The sequence below is a fragment of the Sinohyriopsis cumingii genome, chromosome 8 (assembly GCF_028554795.1).
Source record: "Sinohyriopsis cumingii isolate HCF-2022 chromosome 8, ASM2855479v2, whole genome shotgun sequence".
Taxonomy (NCBI): Eukaryota; Metazoa; Mollusca; class Bivalvia; order Unionida; family Unionidae; genus Sinohyriopsis; species Sinohyriopsis cumingii.
Window position 1 is genome coordinate 29,043,679 of NC_142968.1, and position 14,529 is coordinate 29,058,207.

At 34.8% G+C, this 14,529-nt stretch overlaps 1 protein-coding gene across 2 annotated transcripts in view; it reads left to right on the forward strand.

Annotated features, from left to right (window-relative positions):
• Positions 1–5,634: 5,634 nt before the first annotated feature.
• Positions 5,635–14,529, forward strand: part of LOC149793208 (furin-like protease kpc-1) — a 40,205-nt gene continuing 31,310 nt past the window's right edge. The window contains exons 1-2 of one of the 2 annotated variants that reach the window (XM_089967174.1): positions 5,635–5,940; positions 14,130–14,240. In XM_089967174.1, the coding sequence (XP_089823300.1) occupies positions 5,743–5,940; positions 14,130–14,240 (309 nt within the window). In that variant the 5' untranslated portion in view covers positions 5,635–5,742. The remainder of the gene's footprint in view (positions 5,941–14,129; positions 14,241–14,529) is intronic. The other variant, XM_089967176.1, reaches the window with a different exon arrangement.

Below are 14,529 nucleotides of genomic sequence, written 5' to 3' on the forward strand. Positions count from 1 at the left end.
AAATTGTTTTCGCCGCCAGACAAAGTTCTTATCGAAACGTAGATCTAGGATCAGTTTATATTGGCAGCTCTCGAACGTTTGGAACTCCCAGCTGTTTTTTCACTGTGCCATCTGGCCTTTGTAGACCTGGGCTAAATGTAGGATTATGCTTGCGTAAGCGATTGGGTTTTTAACGATGTTTTTGATTCAGGTTCAGGTTCGATTCATACCAATGGCCCAAGTTGATTCAAGGGTCCAGCTTCTAATACATATATATGTGTTTGCCACCTGGGAGTTTGATTCATTTCTCGATCTATGTATATTCTCATATATTCTGTCCGCAATTCGTTGACTTCTGCAGGTTTCACGATTGCATAGTTATTATACTCTTTTACAAAATGATTCCATACATCGCTGATGTCATTGTTCTTTCCAGTAAAGTTAATGAATACCTTTTCTTGGCAATCACGGGCCAGATAATATTTACTATATCATATCACTCTGTTTGGGGTTTCTGTAAAGAGAGGCACGCATGGATATGACTGATCGTGCCAGTAATTAATGGACGAAATGATTTCTTCCCAACAGAACAACACATGGGATGTCGTAGTTTGCAGTCACATTCAAGGAACCGACTGCCAGAGCGGGGCATTTTCTTTTTAACGCCAACGATATTTTGAACACCACTTGCTATATGCAACATCTACAAGCCCTCATATTTTATACGATGCTGCATGAGATCTCGTACCCCAAATCTTCCCCGGGTTCTAATGCGTAATGGCAGAACCCAGATCTCTGGAACTTGCAATCTGTAGGGTGCAAATAAGATTAATTTGTCAGAACTATTGGCTCCGGTCCTTTCAGATCCAAAACAAACGCAGAGGTTACATTGCTGCCATGTTAACCAAACTGCATGTGATAACCTGGCGTAAATATCCTGTTGAAAAATATATCATTGGATACATATATTGCGGGTCAAGAACCTGGAGCACGGCTAGATGCACGACTGGTTGTTGCTGTTGTTGTTATTGTTGTTGTAGGGTTTAACGCCATGTTTTAGCACAAGATAGGCAATACGTGACGGGCTGTATAATTGCTGGAGGAAGAAGCCTCGATAACCCAGGGAAGAACCACAGACCCACGAGAAGCTACTGGCAGGCTTTCTCACGTACCAAAGTTAGCCCAGCCTGAGGCTCGAACTCAAGCAGACAGAGGTGAGATGGCAGTGATCCGTAATGGTGAGCGCTTTAGACCACTGGGCCACTCGGGGCCCCAGATGCACGACTGGAGTCTAACAACTCACCGAATTCCGGAGAAGAGCATTTAAACCGCGTTTATGTCGCCTGTTGCTAGCATATTCATGTTCATCAACGCGCCAAGGATAATATCAACCTTGACTTGAATACAATTTGCGGCAAAGGTGTTGTTGACAAAATATCCACAAGGATTGTTAAAGGACGTATGAATGCTAAGGTTCCATTGTGTGGTCGCTAGCGCGCTAATTTGTGGTGAAGCACATTGACATAATAAATTGGGAAGTAAAACTGTCATCTACCATAACTGTAGCAAAGCTTGCATGGGATTGTATCAGAAAAATTGCGTTATATCGGACTTTATACCGAGGCCGACGACTTATCGCCAGATGATCTACGATCCGTCCCCGGAAATCTTCCAATATTCAAAGTCCTTTTATCCTTAAACATGGGACTTTAATCTCCGGTTACACTGTAAATTTCACACTATTTGTACCAATTTCTCATTAACGAAACCAAAGGGAAATGCATGGTGGTCGAGTAACTATTGAGTGGTAAAAATATGCATGTAGCCTCAACACGGACACTTTATTGTTTTGTGCTCAGGATTACATCTTTTACACACAGGCAGTTGTACCTCGTCGCTTGGACATCACAGCGTTCACGTTTTCCATGTTGATTTCCCACAAGCGTGCATTTCTCGATTAGGAGGGCACTCTTACAAGGAAACGCATTAATAGCGATGTCAGCTTTGAAATGCTCAAATTTATTGATGCCAATAATCTGTACAAGAACATTTCTTTTTCCTATTTCTAGTTAACACATCAGTGTTTGTACTTTCGAGGCTGATCCGTATGATCACACGCAGGATGAAGGGCGTATAATAGCACCCATGTACACGAGCCGCTATTGTTGTTTTCAAAATGTGTTATTGCTCTCCTCGCAACACAGGCTGGACTTGTGATATAACTAGACCCCGGAAACGGTAAAAACGAGAAAACATCAATATGAACTTCGGAGCATGTGGAAAAAGACCACCCTGAACCGGTACTGGTGTAATCATCATGGTGTCTGAGTACTGATGCAAAATCTTTATTGAGTGTGTCATTGTGTCTCGGTTTCTCCCGTATTTAAGACTACAAGGGCACCACGTGAAAGTACCTGCGCATGTTTAATGCCGTGATGGAACCTTTACTTTGCAAAGTCCGCATCAAGAATAATTTCTTCTTCGACCCAGATGTACTCACGTACTGCAATATTGATACGTTTATCCAGACGTATGCTACAAAGATGTTTCTCAGCATATCTCCTTGGCTTGTATACCTTCTTATAATTGTCAAATAATCCTGAAAATCACAAACTATGTGACACAAAGCACTGACTTGTCTGTGTGTCAGTAATAACAGCTGGGATAGGGCGACGACGTTTCTCATCAATGACCAATCGTCAATTTTGGCCGGCCTGTCTCCTGAAGAAATATTGAAATGTAATTAAGCTGCTGTTGCATTTTATTTTTTCGTATGCATAATGTAGTACTTAACTCCAGAAGTCAAATTCTACATGATAAATTAGAACTTCTCAGAACCTATTAAACAGAAAGCAAGAGTTTTATATATGGCCTTATTGGTTGTGTAATTATGTTTTTCAACGATGATGATAAACTGTCAGCTTCTGAATCCGCTTTTGAGAAGGGCACCTCATCCGGATCAAACGTCTGCTGTCCAGGGTGATATGTGCCTAACATTTGACAGTTTGGACCCATTTTAGCACCACGTTCTGTACTTATGATGAATGTCCTGCGTTTGGAGAAAGTGTTCTGATGGACTTGTCGTTTACATAATCGTTAATATCAATATGTATTCTCATATGATATATTTTCCTTGATCACAGTTCTATGTTCTTCTTTCAACAATGTTCCTTTTAAATTGAGGAGATTGCAGCTTCCTGAATCCGCTGGTCTAAAGTTTCTGTAGTTGACATCATTGCATGCTTTATTCTCTGCAATTGTTACAATATTTGTGATAAGACAACCGGTTTTATCTAATTTCTATTCGATTTTATCACTGTGTTGAGTGTAGTATTGTCGTCATATGCATTGCAAAGTCACACACATATAAGAGTCAGTGTTGACCTACTTTATCTAGAACACATCATCCAATAAATTGAACGCCATTAGTAATATTCCAGCATTTCCACTTCTGCCGAAACTATAACATCTAGCTCCGTATATTCTCTCATTTCCCTCATGTTTTCAAGAGAGGGCCCGAGCACAAATACTGTCAAGAGAAGAGAATAAAACGTAACAGAAATGAACATACATGGTTGAAATATGGCCCAAGAGTGGCTCGGATGATGTACACTTTCTTCACTGAGTATTAATTTGTGATGGGTGTAAATTGTTTCACATGTCGTCTCTAAAATCACATACCGCAAGCTTCTGTTATGACTCTATGGGGCTATAGTAATAAAGAAAAGAGCGAAATCCACATCTTGTAAAATTCAACAAATAATGTATTTCACTAAAACGCAAAGTGAAAATTTGCAAAGAACATACAGTATTGTAAATTAAATTCCAAATAGCCCTACAAGCTCTATCGCAAGTCCAAACATATAAAGTTCCAAAAGAATACCAGTGGTGTTCCAAATTAAATTCCAATATTGAATGTGTTCATGCGTCTGTAGTCTAGAATGTGCTAGTGTGCCATTGGCTGGGATGTGACAACATGTTAAAAGTCTTTATGAAACAAAATAACATATTCTAAAAGGTCCATGAATAAGTTAACAATAATTCCAAAATAACGATTTAGTCCAAGAAGTATTACTGAGCACTTCCTAATCCACGTCAATAATTTAAATAAATAAATACGCCCAAAATTAAAAAACGTAACACAGCAATAACGATGATTAGACTTCCGATGTTACAGTAGAAATGAGTAATTTTGAAGCAAATAACATTAATATAATAGCTAAAACATACAAATGGATACAAGATCTTGGTCAGATGTCCTCACTCAGATACTCAGATACAAATAAACACGCTTACATCTAATAATAACGATCGGAATCTTTAATCTATACTCATAGAGACAAATTAACCATGTATTATGTTGTTTACAAAATAAATACCACAAGTCAGATATACCGTTATCATTTTTGGGGACAAAGGCCATTTGCAAGATACAGATATACATAACATGTAATCATGGAGAAAAGTCAATAAACAAAACAAATGAAATACACATAACACTTCCGACACATTATGGCAGAGAAATACGTGCAATCAAAGCAAAACGTTTGTTCCTCTGAATCAGAGCAACGTGTGGTATCTAGACCCAATGATGAATCATGTTCTAACAATGTGCATGAACTTTCAACGTTTTATGAGTTTTAAAGGTGAAATATATTTGTTGTTGTTCTAAGCTGGTGCTATTGTTCAATTATACAATTTTGCTTTCGTACTGTTTAGTGATTAGAACCACATCGCCTTGCTTTCACTGAACAACACAATAGCCTCTCATATACCACCTATATCATGAAATAAAGAGTGATGGGGGATAGTAAATAAGAGAGAATTCACAGGTCTCTACTCATCTTAAAGTTGAAAGTCAATGGTTTATAAGTGGTGATCGTAACGACGGTATAGGTTAACTCTTACTTATCTGGCTCCATTGGTGATTATGCTTCACCGGCAACGGTAACATCTATGATAAAAGGCTACAATAATATGAAGAACTATCTGCAATATTTGCAATCAAAATCACGCTACTTTTGATATAATGCTAGATCAATCGATCGTGTGTTTACCTGTAATAATACTGTAAAGATTTGATTTTGACTACCAGACTCGAGTACTTTATCAGCTGGGCAATGTAACTATTTACATCGTGCATAAATATTTCAGAATCATTGTTACTCATATTCTATCATAACTGGAATAAAAAGTATTATTACTAGTATCAACATTGTAATACCTATATTCTTTTGTTAGGTAGGGTGAATTCATTAATATGATAGCCTCAGTTATTTGATGAAATCACCCTTTCAACCATTAATCACTTATGTAATGGTCAACAAACAATAGACTAAATGTTGACATAAACTTTATTTAACGAGATCATGTGATGATAACATGATAATTGATACAGATATCAGGCTTTGTGATAACATATTTATTATGTATATTTATAAAGCAAATTGAGTAAGATTACATTTCCCTAAAATACTTTATCGACTAATATTTGTTGATGTATGACAAGTACAAGATTAATGGTGATGAAATTGGAGTGAGCGTAGTGCAGATTTGCAATACATGTATCAAACTGGATAATGTGTTCCAGTTATCATATCATTTTTTATCTCCGTGTACGTACAACAGGGGTTGAAGTTTTCATTTTCCGGTTCAGCTTGCATTCCGGGAAGGTACATATAACGACCTATACTGTGTAAGTAACCCCACACAAAAGAAAATCAGCCGATATAAACGTGAAGTCATATTTTGGTTGTTTATAATATGGAGGGAAACATGGTTTTCCTAAATATTCTGAATATTTTCTCATTATTTCTTCTTCGTTATTGTCATGCATTTCAATATCCACCTCTGGAACCAGGAGATTTCTACATGAACACCTACCTGCTGGACATCAGTGAAGACGACATAGATGATGTGGAGGATATTGGCAGCCAGTACAGTTTATACATGGAAAGAAAGGTATACATGTATACAGACATATAGACCGACAGATAGACCTACAGACCTGGACCTACAGACCTGAACTTGTATAAAACTTTATACTACCTATGAATTATTAGGAGCTCTCTCTAATTCAAAATAGGCAGATCATAATTGGTTAAGCTACGGAACCAGCATACCCCATATTTAACAGACAGTATGTCGCGGATTGGCTTAAAATAATTGCCTGAAACAATTGTCGTCACTTTTCAGATGAACTTTGCGTATGGGTAAATTGTTTGTATTAGCAGGATTAGATGAAAGGTAAAATTGTTATTCCAAGTAAATTATGTATACCTTTCTTGCACTACCAGTCCCCTTCCCCCGGGGTGTATAGATAATGTAAACGTACTGTCTCTCTCGATTTATGATACAGGTGTGCTTACCTTAAAACAGAACAGACCAGAAAATATTTTACTGAAAATAAATGATACTCAAGTCATACATATATAGTATGAGTCAAGTCAAGTTCGTTTAGCTAAGAAGCCATCATTGGTTAATATATCTATAATTAGGAGAAGAGTTAAAACAAAGAGACAGAACACAAGAGGAGAGAGAGAGAGAGAGAGAATTAAAAAAGGAAATGGAGAGGGCATGGATTATCTAACAGTACATGCCTAAGGAAAACCAAAGAAAAATGAGCTATCGATGGTTGCAGTAAACGCTCCTTGAATGTATTTTACTTTACTTGTAACAGAGCATCTAAAGGATGGAATGTACACGTAAAATATGTCATTATCGAGACCGCTTATTGATTGTATGATTCGTTCTTAATTGTGCAAATAAATAGGCTTACAATTTTCAGTATTTTCTGTCTCTTTAAATTTAATTTTCTCACTAATACGTCATTTTATCTGTTATGAAATATTGATGGCTCAGATAATTACGAGGTATATAATAATTTTTCATTTTAAAGTTCAATCAGGCCTGTAAACAACAGATACACCCGGCATTTCATGGGCTATGTCAAATGTCCTAGACTAAACGTGAGATAAGCATGTTGTTTACCAAACCAAAATCAATGACTAATGTCAGATAATGAACTTGATTCTGATAGGGTAAAGCCTAAAATACAATTATCCATAGAATTTAATGAATTATAAAAATCTAACAAACAATGCAAATGAAAAATATATAATACCTACCTGTTCAAGAACTGTCTTTATCCATTTATGGTCAAATGGTCGGAATCAATATTTTAACGCACTGCAAACCATACTTGAAGAGTTATTGTATTTTCTTTTAAAGAGTGGTAGCCAATTTTAATCAAATACATATTGATAGTGATGGCTGCCGTACTAATAATAATAATATGTAGACTAGAGTTCTTTGAAAATCTTGCATAAACCTTAAAAATTAATTATGGAATTTTCCAATAAGATCAAGATTTGTATATCCCCATATATGACTCTTATCGTTAAATTGCATTGTCAAGTACCTTTAACTGCATATTGAAAGGCAAATTGAAGTTTCCTTTTATCTTCCAATAAAAGTTTTAAAACCTTACTGGCTTAATCAATAATGCCCATGCGTTGCGAAATTTCTTGGATCTTGACAAGACAACGGCTTGATATTTATAATGATCAAACACTTCGAAACTATGACAATCTAAAAAGGACTGTGCATGTTTGAATATTCTAGCTCCAAAATATTATTTTGGGCTTGCGATAACAAATATTTAACTTCTAATCATTGCAACATTTGAAAACTATTTAATCTCTCCTGGAGTTTTGTATGTAATCCTCAGGTAGTACGACATTATCGGCTGAATAAAGAAAAATTAAAATCTAGACTAGCATTTTCACATCCTATTGCGAAAACCTAATTTGAATTCATTTACTGTTATTTTGACACAACAAAAACTCTAAATCATCAATACATAAGAAGAACACTGAAGGAAATATATTTGCCCTTAATCGAAGTTCATTATTACACGCTGTTTTGTTTCATCGTTTAACGCAATAAAATAAATTATTTTATACCATGGAAGATGTTGCCAATTATAGTATCATAAATATATTTCACATCAAATATAGTATTTAATTAGTTTTGGTCAAATCAAACTAACCAAACTGAATAATACAATATTTAAAGTGCAAGTAACAAAAGAAAGAATTTCCAGTTCCTTCCATTTAGGATGTCCACGAGTGAACATAGAACTAAATATGATCAGATGTTGACCACATTTTACGAAATCCGGATTCGACTTATTCTAGAATAGCAGAATTATAGAAAAAATGTGTTAACTTTTTTTCCAAACTTGATATGAACATTTTCATAAAAAGAAGGCAATACTCTGGATTAAATTGATTTTCAGTAACCTTGTATATAAAAAATATAATTGATTCCATTCAAGTATCTGACATATTTATTAACTCAAGAATAAGGTAAAAAGACTATCCTTCAGATAAAGTATTAGATTTCGGGTTAATTTTATGTTTTCATTTCAAATTATGTCATTGGCAAAATATTTACAATTCTTATATTTCTTAACACGTGATAGTTTTGAATCTCATGAGAAAACATTGTTAAATAGTATGTAATTATGAAGTCACAATCCATATATTCAGTCAAAAACGTATGTCGTTCCTAGTGGAAATTATGTCAATCATATCTGCTAGCAAAACACTTAGTTGCGAGATATACCCGTGAATGTGAATTCTGCATCAAACATTTTAGTTGTATTGGCAGTTTAAATGTATTAATTTCCAGCAGGTAAAAACACCTAAAATGAGATCTTTGTAAACAATATCAATTCATATTGATGCCATTAACGGCATTATATCACTGGATGAAATCGAGCACTTAAAAGAACCATACTGCGCAGTTGTATAAATACCCCTTTATCATCCGATTTTATAAGATATTTCTGTCTCCATGAATGATGAATAAACGTATAAAATGGAAATGAGATGAGGTTTAAATTATAAAGTTTGGTCTCAAGCAAATAAAGATTGTTATAATTACATTCATGGAAGAAAGTTTAATATCTATTAAACTTTCATCACGATTTATATTCAGTTTGTTCATTCTAGAAGATGCATTTAGGGTATTATCACTTCTAAATTTATTTAAATTAGCCAAATGAACATGTACTCCACTTTTTCTGTGTTGATTAAGTACGTATCACTGAGAATATATGTTAAATCTTTCCACTGTGATAATGAAAGTGAGACTTTGATCGCTATTGTTATTTTATTAGATATGTGAGTGACTCACGTGCGTTTCATGATGATGTGTGATTTGTCATGGTAGCCATATTAATCACGTGACTTGGGGATTTACCTCTTAATCCAGTAACACGGCCAGTTATAAGCTACCAGACAGACACAATATTCTTGCTGAATGTTCTGTTCTAAACCAATAACAAGTTTCGGCTCCCGTACAGACGATAAGCCTGATTTAACCATTACACCATGGTCAGTTCAACCCCATCTCCGCAAAACGACATACGGGTGCCAACACCCGAGAGCGCTTGCTCAAGCCATCTATGTGCGCCCAAATTAGCAGCATGTAAAGCTACCCACTGATGTCTTAAACAGAATTCTCAAGAAGTATTAATTTATCCTGACCAAAGAACATAATGCGCCGAAGCAGGAGGCGGTAGAAACTAATTAACATTGTTAGCTGCAGTGGAGGAAGACTATACACTACACCCACAGCCGATACTTTTGTATAGTTTATTTTATCCAAGCCATTATGCCTTACATTACATATTTTTACAAAATTTCCTAGCCACCTGAATCCTAGTACTCCCACTTGACAAATGAAATTTTATAGATCATATGTGTTATTCAGAGTCAACGGAAATAGAGAGTTCGTTTTGGATTGGGATATTGTGAGTCTCTATGGCAGGTAAACGGATTAACGATATCAAGAAAGTTTTGTATTTGTTGCTCACCCCCTCTTTAGTCTTTCTAAATAGTTTAGCTTTAGTGTAGGAATGAATTAAATTATAAATTAATTGGGATTTACGAACGTTCGATCCAATGCGTCTACCAAATTATCTGCACCGGACGTCAAAGAGGACAATTAATTAGTTCGAATCTTGCTGTGTGCTGGTGGGTACAACTGATATCGAATTATATGAAATGAAAAGGGGATGCTATGAGTACATTTGATTGCAATGGATGCATTTGTAACATACGGAAGACGGAAGATATTTCAGACTGATAAAATGAGATGATATGATTTACGTATTTATTTAAACGTTTGAAAAAAGACACCAGAACATATATTGTTTGATGATGATGAGACATGATATTTTGACCATATTTTACCGCATTATTCTAGAAAAATAATATACATAAATTTCTCCTAGTGCGAAAAAAATATCTCTAAAACAAAAGCGAATAGCTAGGGCTAAAATTATAACCAGTGATGGAAACAATTGATAAAAGGTAGGGATCAATGTTTGGTACGTTTGACAACATAAATCTTTTTAGGAAAATCACAATGTAGAATATTGCCTATTTATTGCAATTTAAACTAACGAATACAATAATATCAGCTAAATGCAGTCTAAATTTAGAGAGATTTCAAAAATCCGACAAGTGAGGTTAAGCACAATTTGGGTGAACATTTCGAAGATTTAAGTTTAGAGAATACAGAAATAATATAATAAGGATGCTATGTTTATGCTACCAACATGATGATGGGTCTACAGTGGAAAGACATACATTAGGCGAACAATATGAATTGCGATGATATGTGTTAGTGGCACGGAAAATTGAGGCAGACAAGATGGAACGAAAAAACATGTTGTAGAAATATCCAAATGATACTAAGCTTTCCTTGCAAATTAAGAGGAGTATGAAGAAACAAGACTACAAATTTATTCCGATAAGAACGAAGAAAATATACGCTGAATTGATTAAATGATTAATCTAACAAAGTAATTGTCCTTTAAAGAAACAAATATATTTTTGTCTGAAGGGGTCCTTGTTAACGCCCTTGCTGAGCAGCGACAGTCGGATATTGTAGATATGCAAGAAGAGAAAAAAGTCTTTCTCAAAATACGGTGAAGCCAATAAAAATAAAGTAAATATATCAATGATACGGATGACGCATTTAGAGAAATATTTATAAATTTAATCTTGACATAATAGAGTTTGGTGATGATCTATAATGTTCTCACCGCGATATTACTAAAACAAGATATACAATATTTTTTTATGAATCTGATAAATATCATCCCTTAAATGAAGGCCTAATGGAACTCTAAAGACGTCAGAAATACCTTACTAAAACCCGAACAACAAAATGGATGTACGTATTCCATAATCGTCTGAACAATGAACCCTTCGAAAGAGATAATAAGTTAACATTGATCATTTCTTATGACTCAAATTGTAATTAGTCAAGCCAGCAATAGAGCTAAGGTATGAATTAACTTATGTTTGTTATTTGACTGTAGTTATTATGGAGCAGCAAATTGAAAAATAGACATGTATGCATGGATTTAAAAATAGGATATAATTTAATCTCTGCTAGTAGTCTATGGGCCTGATGTTACAAAATAGTTTAAAAATACGACAAGCGATTTTAGATCAGAGCTTAATGTAAACAGGAAGATTTAACAAGAGAGAATATCGGGGAGCGAGGTGGGATATTTAGAGAAGAAGTGAGGTAGTGTGATTGCATTAAAACAAAAATACACGAACTCTTTGCTATAGTAAAACGTAAAGGATATGATTACTCATTTGACAATTGCTTCCTTACACAAAAAATATTTTAATGTTTGTGTGTGTATGTTTTTGCGATATTTAAATCATCTTTCAAACAAATTCAGTTAAATCGCTAAGATTTTTGCACCGTGGCAGTCGATAGTGATGTTTAGCTCTGGGACATCATGCCTCTGACATGTAACATGATGTTCCACACCCAGTCACATTATCCTGACACCAGGCCGACCAGTCCTAACACTAACCTCTTAATGCTGAGCGCCAATCGAAGCAGCTATTAGTCCAAGTTTTACAAGTCTTTGGTTTAACTCGGCCAGGGTTCGAACCCGCGACCTCCCGCATCCGAGGAGGACGCTCGCGCCACTAGGCCACCGTAGCGGTACTTTTTAATAAAATAGTTTAATGCAACATTCACGCGCTAAACAAAGGTTGATTCTAGACATGGAAAGGACAAATAATATTGGTATAAATATTAATGTCACAAGATGGAACGTCCACAAACGCCGTCAAAGGATGTAAAATCATATGAACTGTACCCATTTGCTGTCATTCAACTTGTATTACAATGGAGAAAGCGATTGAATCCGATAATACTTCCTGAAGATAACTAAATGCAAGTGCGGATAAAGTGTAAAAAGGATGTGATTGTTCAATCATAATGGAAATAATTTTCACACAATTTGTACTAGAGAACGTATTACTTAAATACATGTTTGAAAATGTACTTAACTCCAAAATACTCAAATGTATGCAAAGACTACACAATCCACGATTTCATTTTCGAATGGTAAATCAAACGGAAATACTAATCAGATAAAGTAATAATGATATTATCACCAGAAAGCCCTGGAGCTATCTTAAATGTGCTTTAAATTTGAAGTGACAAATAATTAGACCAGTCTTTTCGCTTGCTTATTTTTATCCATTTTGGAAATCTTTATTATAGTATTAGTCGTGGTAAAAAGTCTATATAGCTTCAAATTTAGCACTTCTTTCAGTTCCTTACTATTCCAAATATCCTTATTCTGTATTAGTACAGCGCAATATCTTTCGCATGCACTCGGAGGTATCGTACAACTCTTGAACTGATTGCTAAGGAGTGAGCTGAATTTAATTTAAAGACATGTGAGCGTCTAAAATATATTCGAAGTTCAACTTTTGGGAATCGATCTTCTTTTGTGGAGACCCCACTGCTAATGATTTGCCAATAGTAGGAGTTTCTCCATTTTCTTTGGGTTTGCTCGCTCCACCTTTCGCGTATTTTGAAAGTAAAATCAACGCAAACATCATTTGGTTCGTTGCAAATTAGTCAACACCATCCTAAGCTACATTTTGGTTCTTTCAACTGAAAATAATAGACGCTCAGTTAGAAAATTGAATTGTCAAAAGTAATGCAACTTTTTTTTGAGACTGATGCATATTTCTTCACTGGACAGTGATATATATGTATATTACTGAAACATATATTTTCTTTCCGTTATAAATTTAGAGTTTCAGCCATAAAATAATGTATCAGAATTATTAAAGAAGTACTTTGTACGGTGTTACCTAGTATTAATCTAGAACAGAATACCATCAGCTTTATGGTGTGTATGTTTCAGACATTTCACGTTTGATACCAAGCCTCGTTTGACCATAAATTAGATATACTATGCCTTTAACCTTTAAACATGCATTTAATCATATATCTTGCCAAGTCTTACAAAACAGAATAACACGTGAATAAGCAGGTATATACCCTTAGTTTGTTACCTTATATATCGAACCATGTGTTTATAACTTATAATCTTACAATTAGTTCAACAAACAAACGGATCTAGCTGCACTTAGTCTGCTTATCAAATATGTATAACTTTACAAATGTAAATTTATTTTAATTTCAAACAAAATGATTTATGTATTAGGATGACGCATCTCCAAGAAAACATCGCAATCGTTTTTTTGTTGTTTTTTTTTTTTGTTTTTTTGAAGGAGTGTAGACACAGGCTTATAAAAGTCATTGAGGGAAAGATGAAAAATATATTAACTTTAGCAGTGGATATCATTATTAATGAATGAATAAATACCTGGCATAATAGCTTGCAAATCTCATGTACAAAAGTTGTTACTTGTTGAATGGAATATTGCCATAGATTAACAGCCAATTACTGGATATATTTAATTATAACTACCGGATTCTAAGTGGACGATACAGAACCTACACGCTAATAATCTTCTCTGCTTCGTAGAGTCGGCTCTGAAACTCTCAAAAGTATTTTTGTATTATTCTGTACTGTATTGTATCCATCGCTGTTTTCCTTTTGTTTTCACATTGATGCTTCTTTACGTCTGCAAACTGTTTCATTTGTATATGTCAAGTGATCTCTGTCTACCATCACCAAGCTGTAGTATTATGTGTTGCCTGCTGATCTGTTTTCATTTTTCTCTATTACGTAGTTGTAAAGGCTACCTTAGCTTGATGATACATGTATGTACAAATTTCAGATTCTAGACGATCTTTATTTATTCCGGAAGGACGACCAGGCCAAAAGGGACGCGAATGTGAAAGATCCTTTACAGGATCTTCAACAATTTATTGATGCCGTTGGAAACAAGGTTTGAATGCAGAGTTAGCTCCAGTATGAGACCAAGAGCAAATATTTTATTATTATCTTAAATGGAAACTCCAGATATGTTACTGAAACTGTTTATGTTTTACTAATGGTTTCTAATTTGTACAACGGAAATAGATCCATTATTGATACAAATTAAATATTCATTCCGGATGTGATTTAGTAAAGAAAACCGACGATAATACTTGGATATGTGAGAAGATGATTTTGACATGCCGTATTACATATCAGTTTGATTTCGTAAAACTGATTGGAACAGATGCAAGCTAATA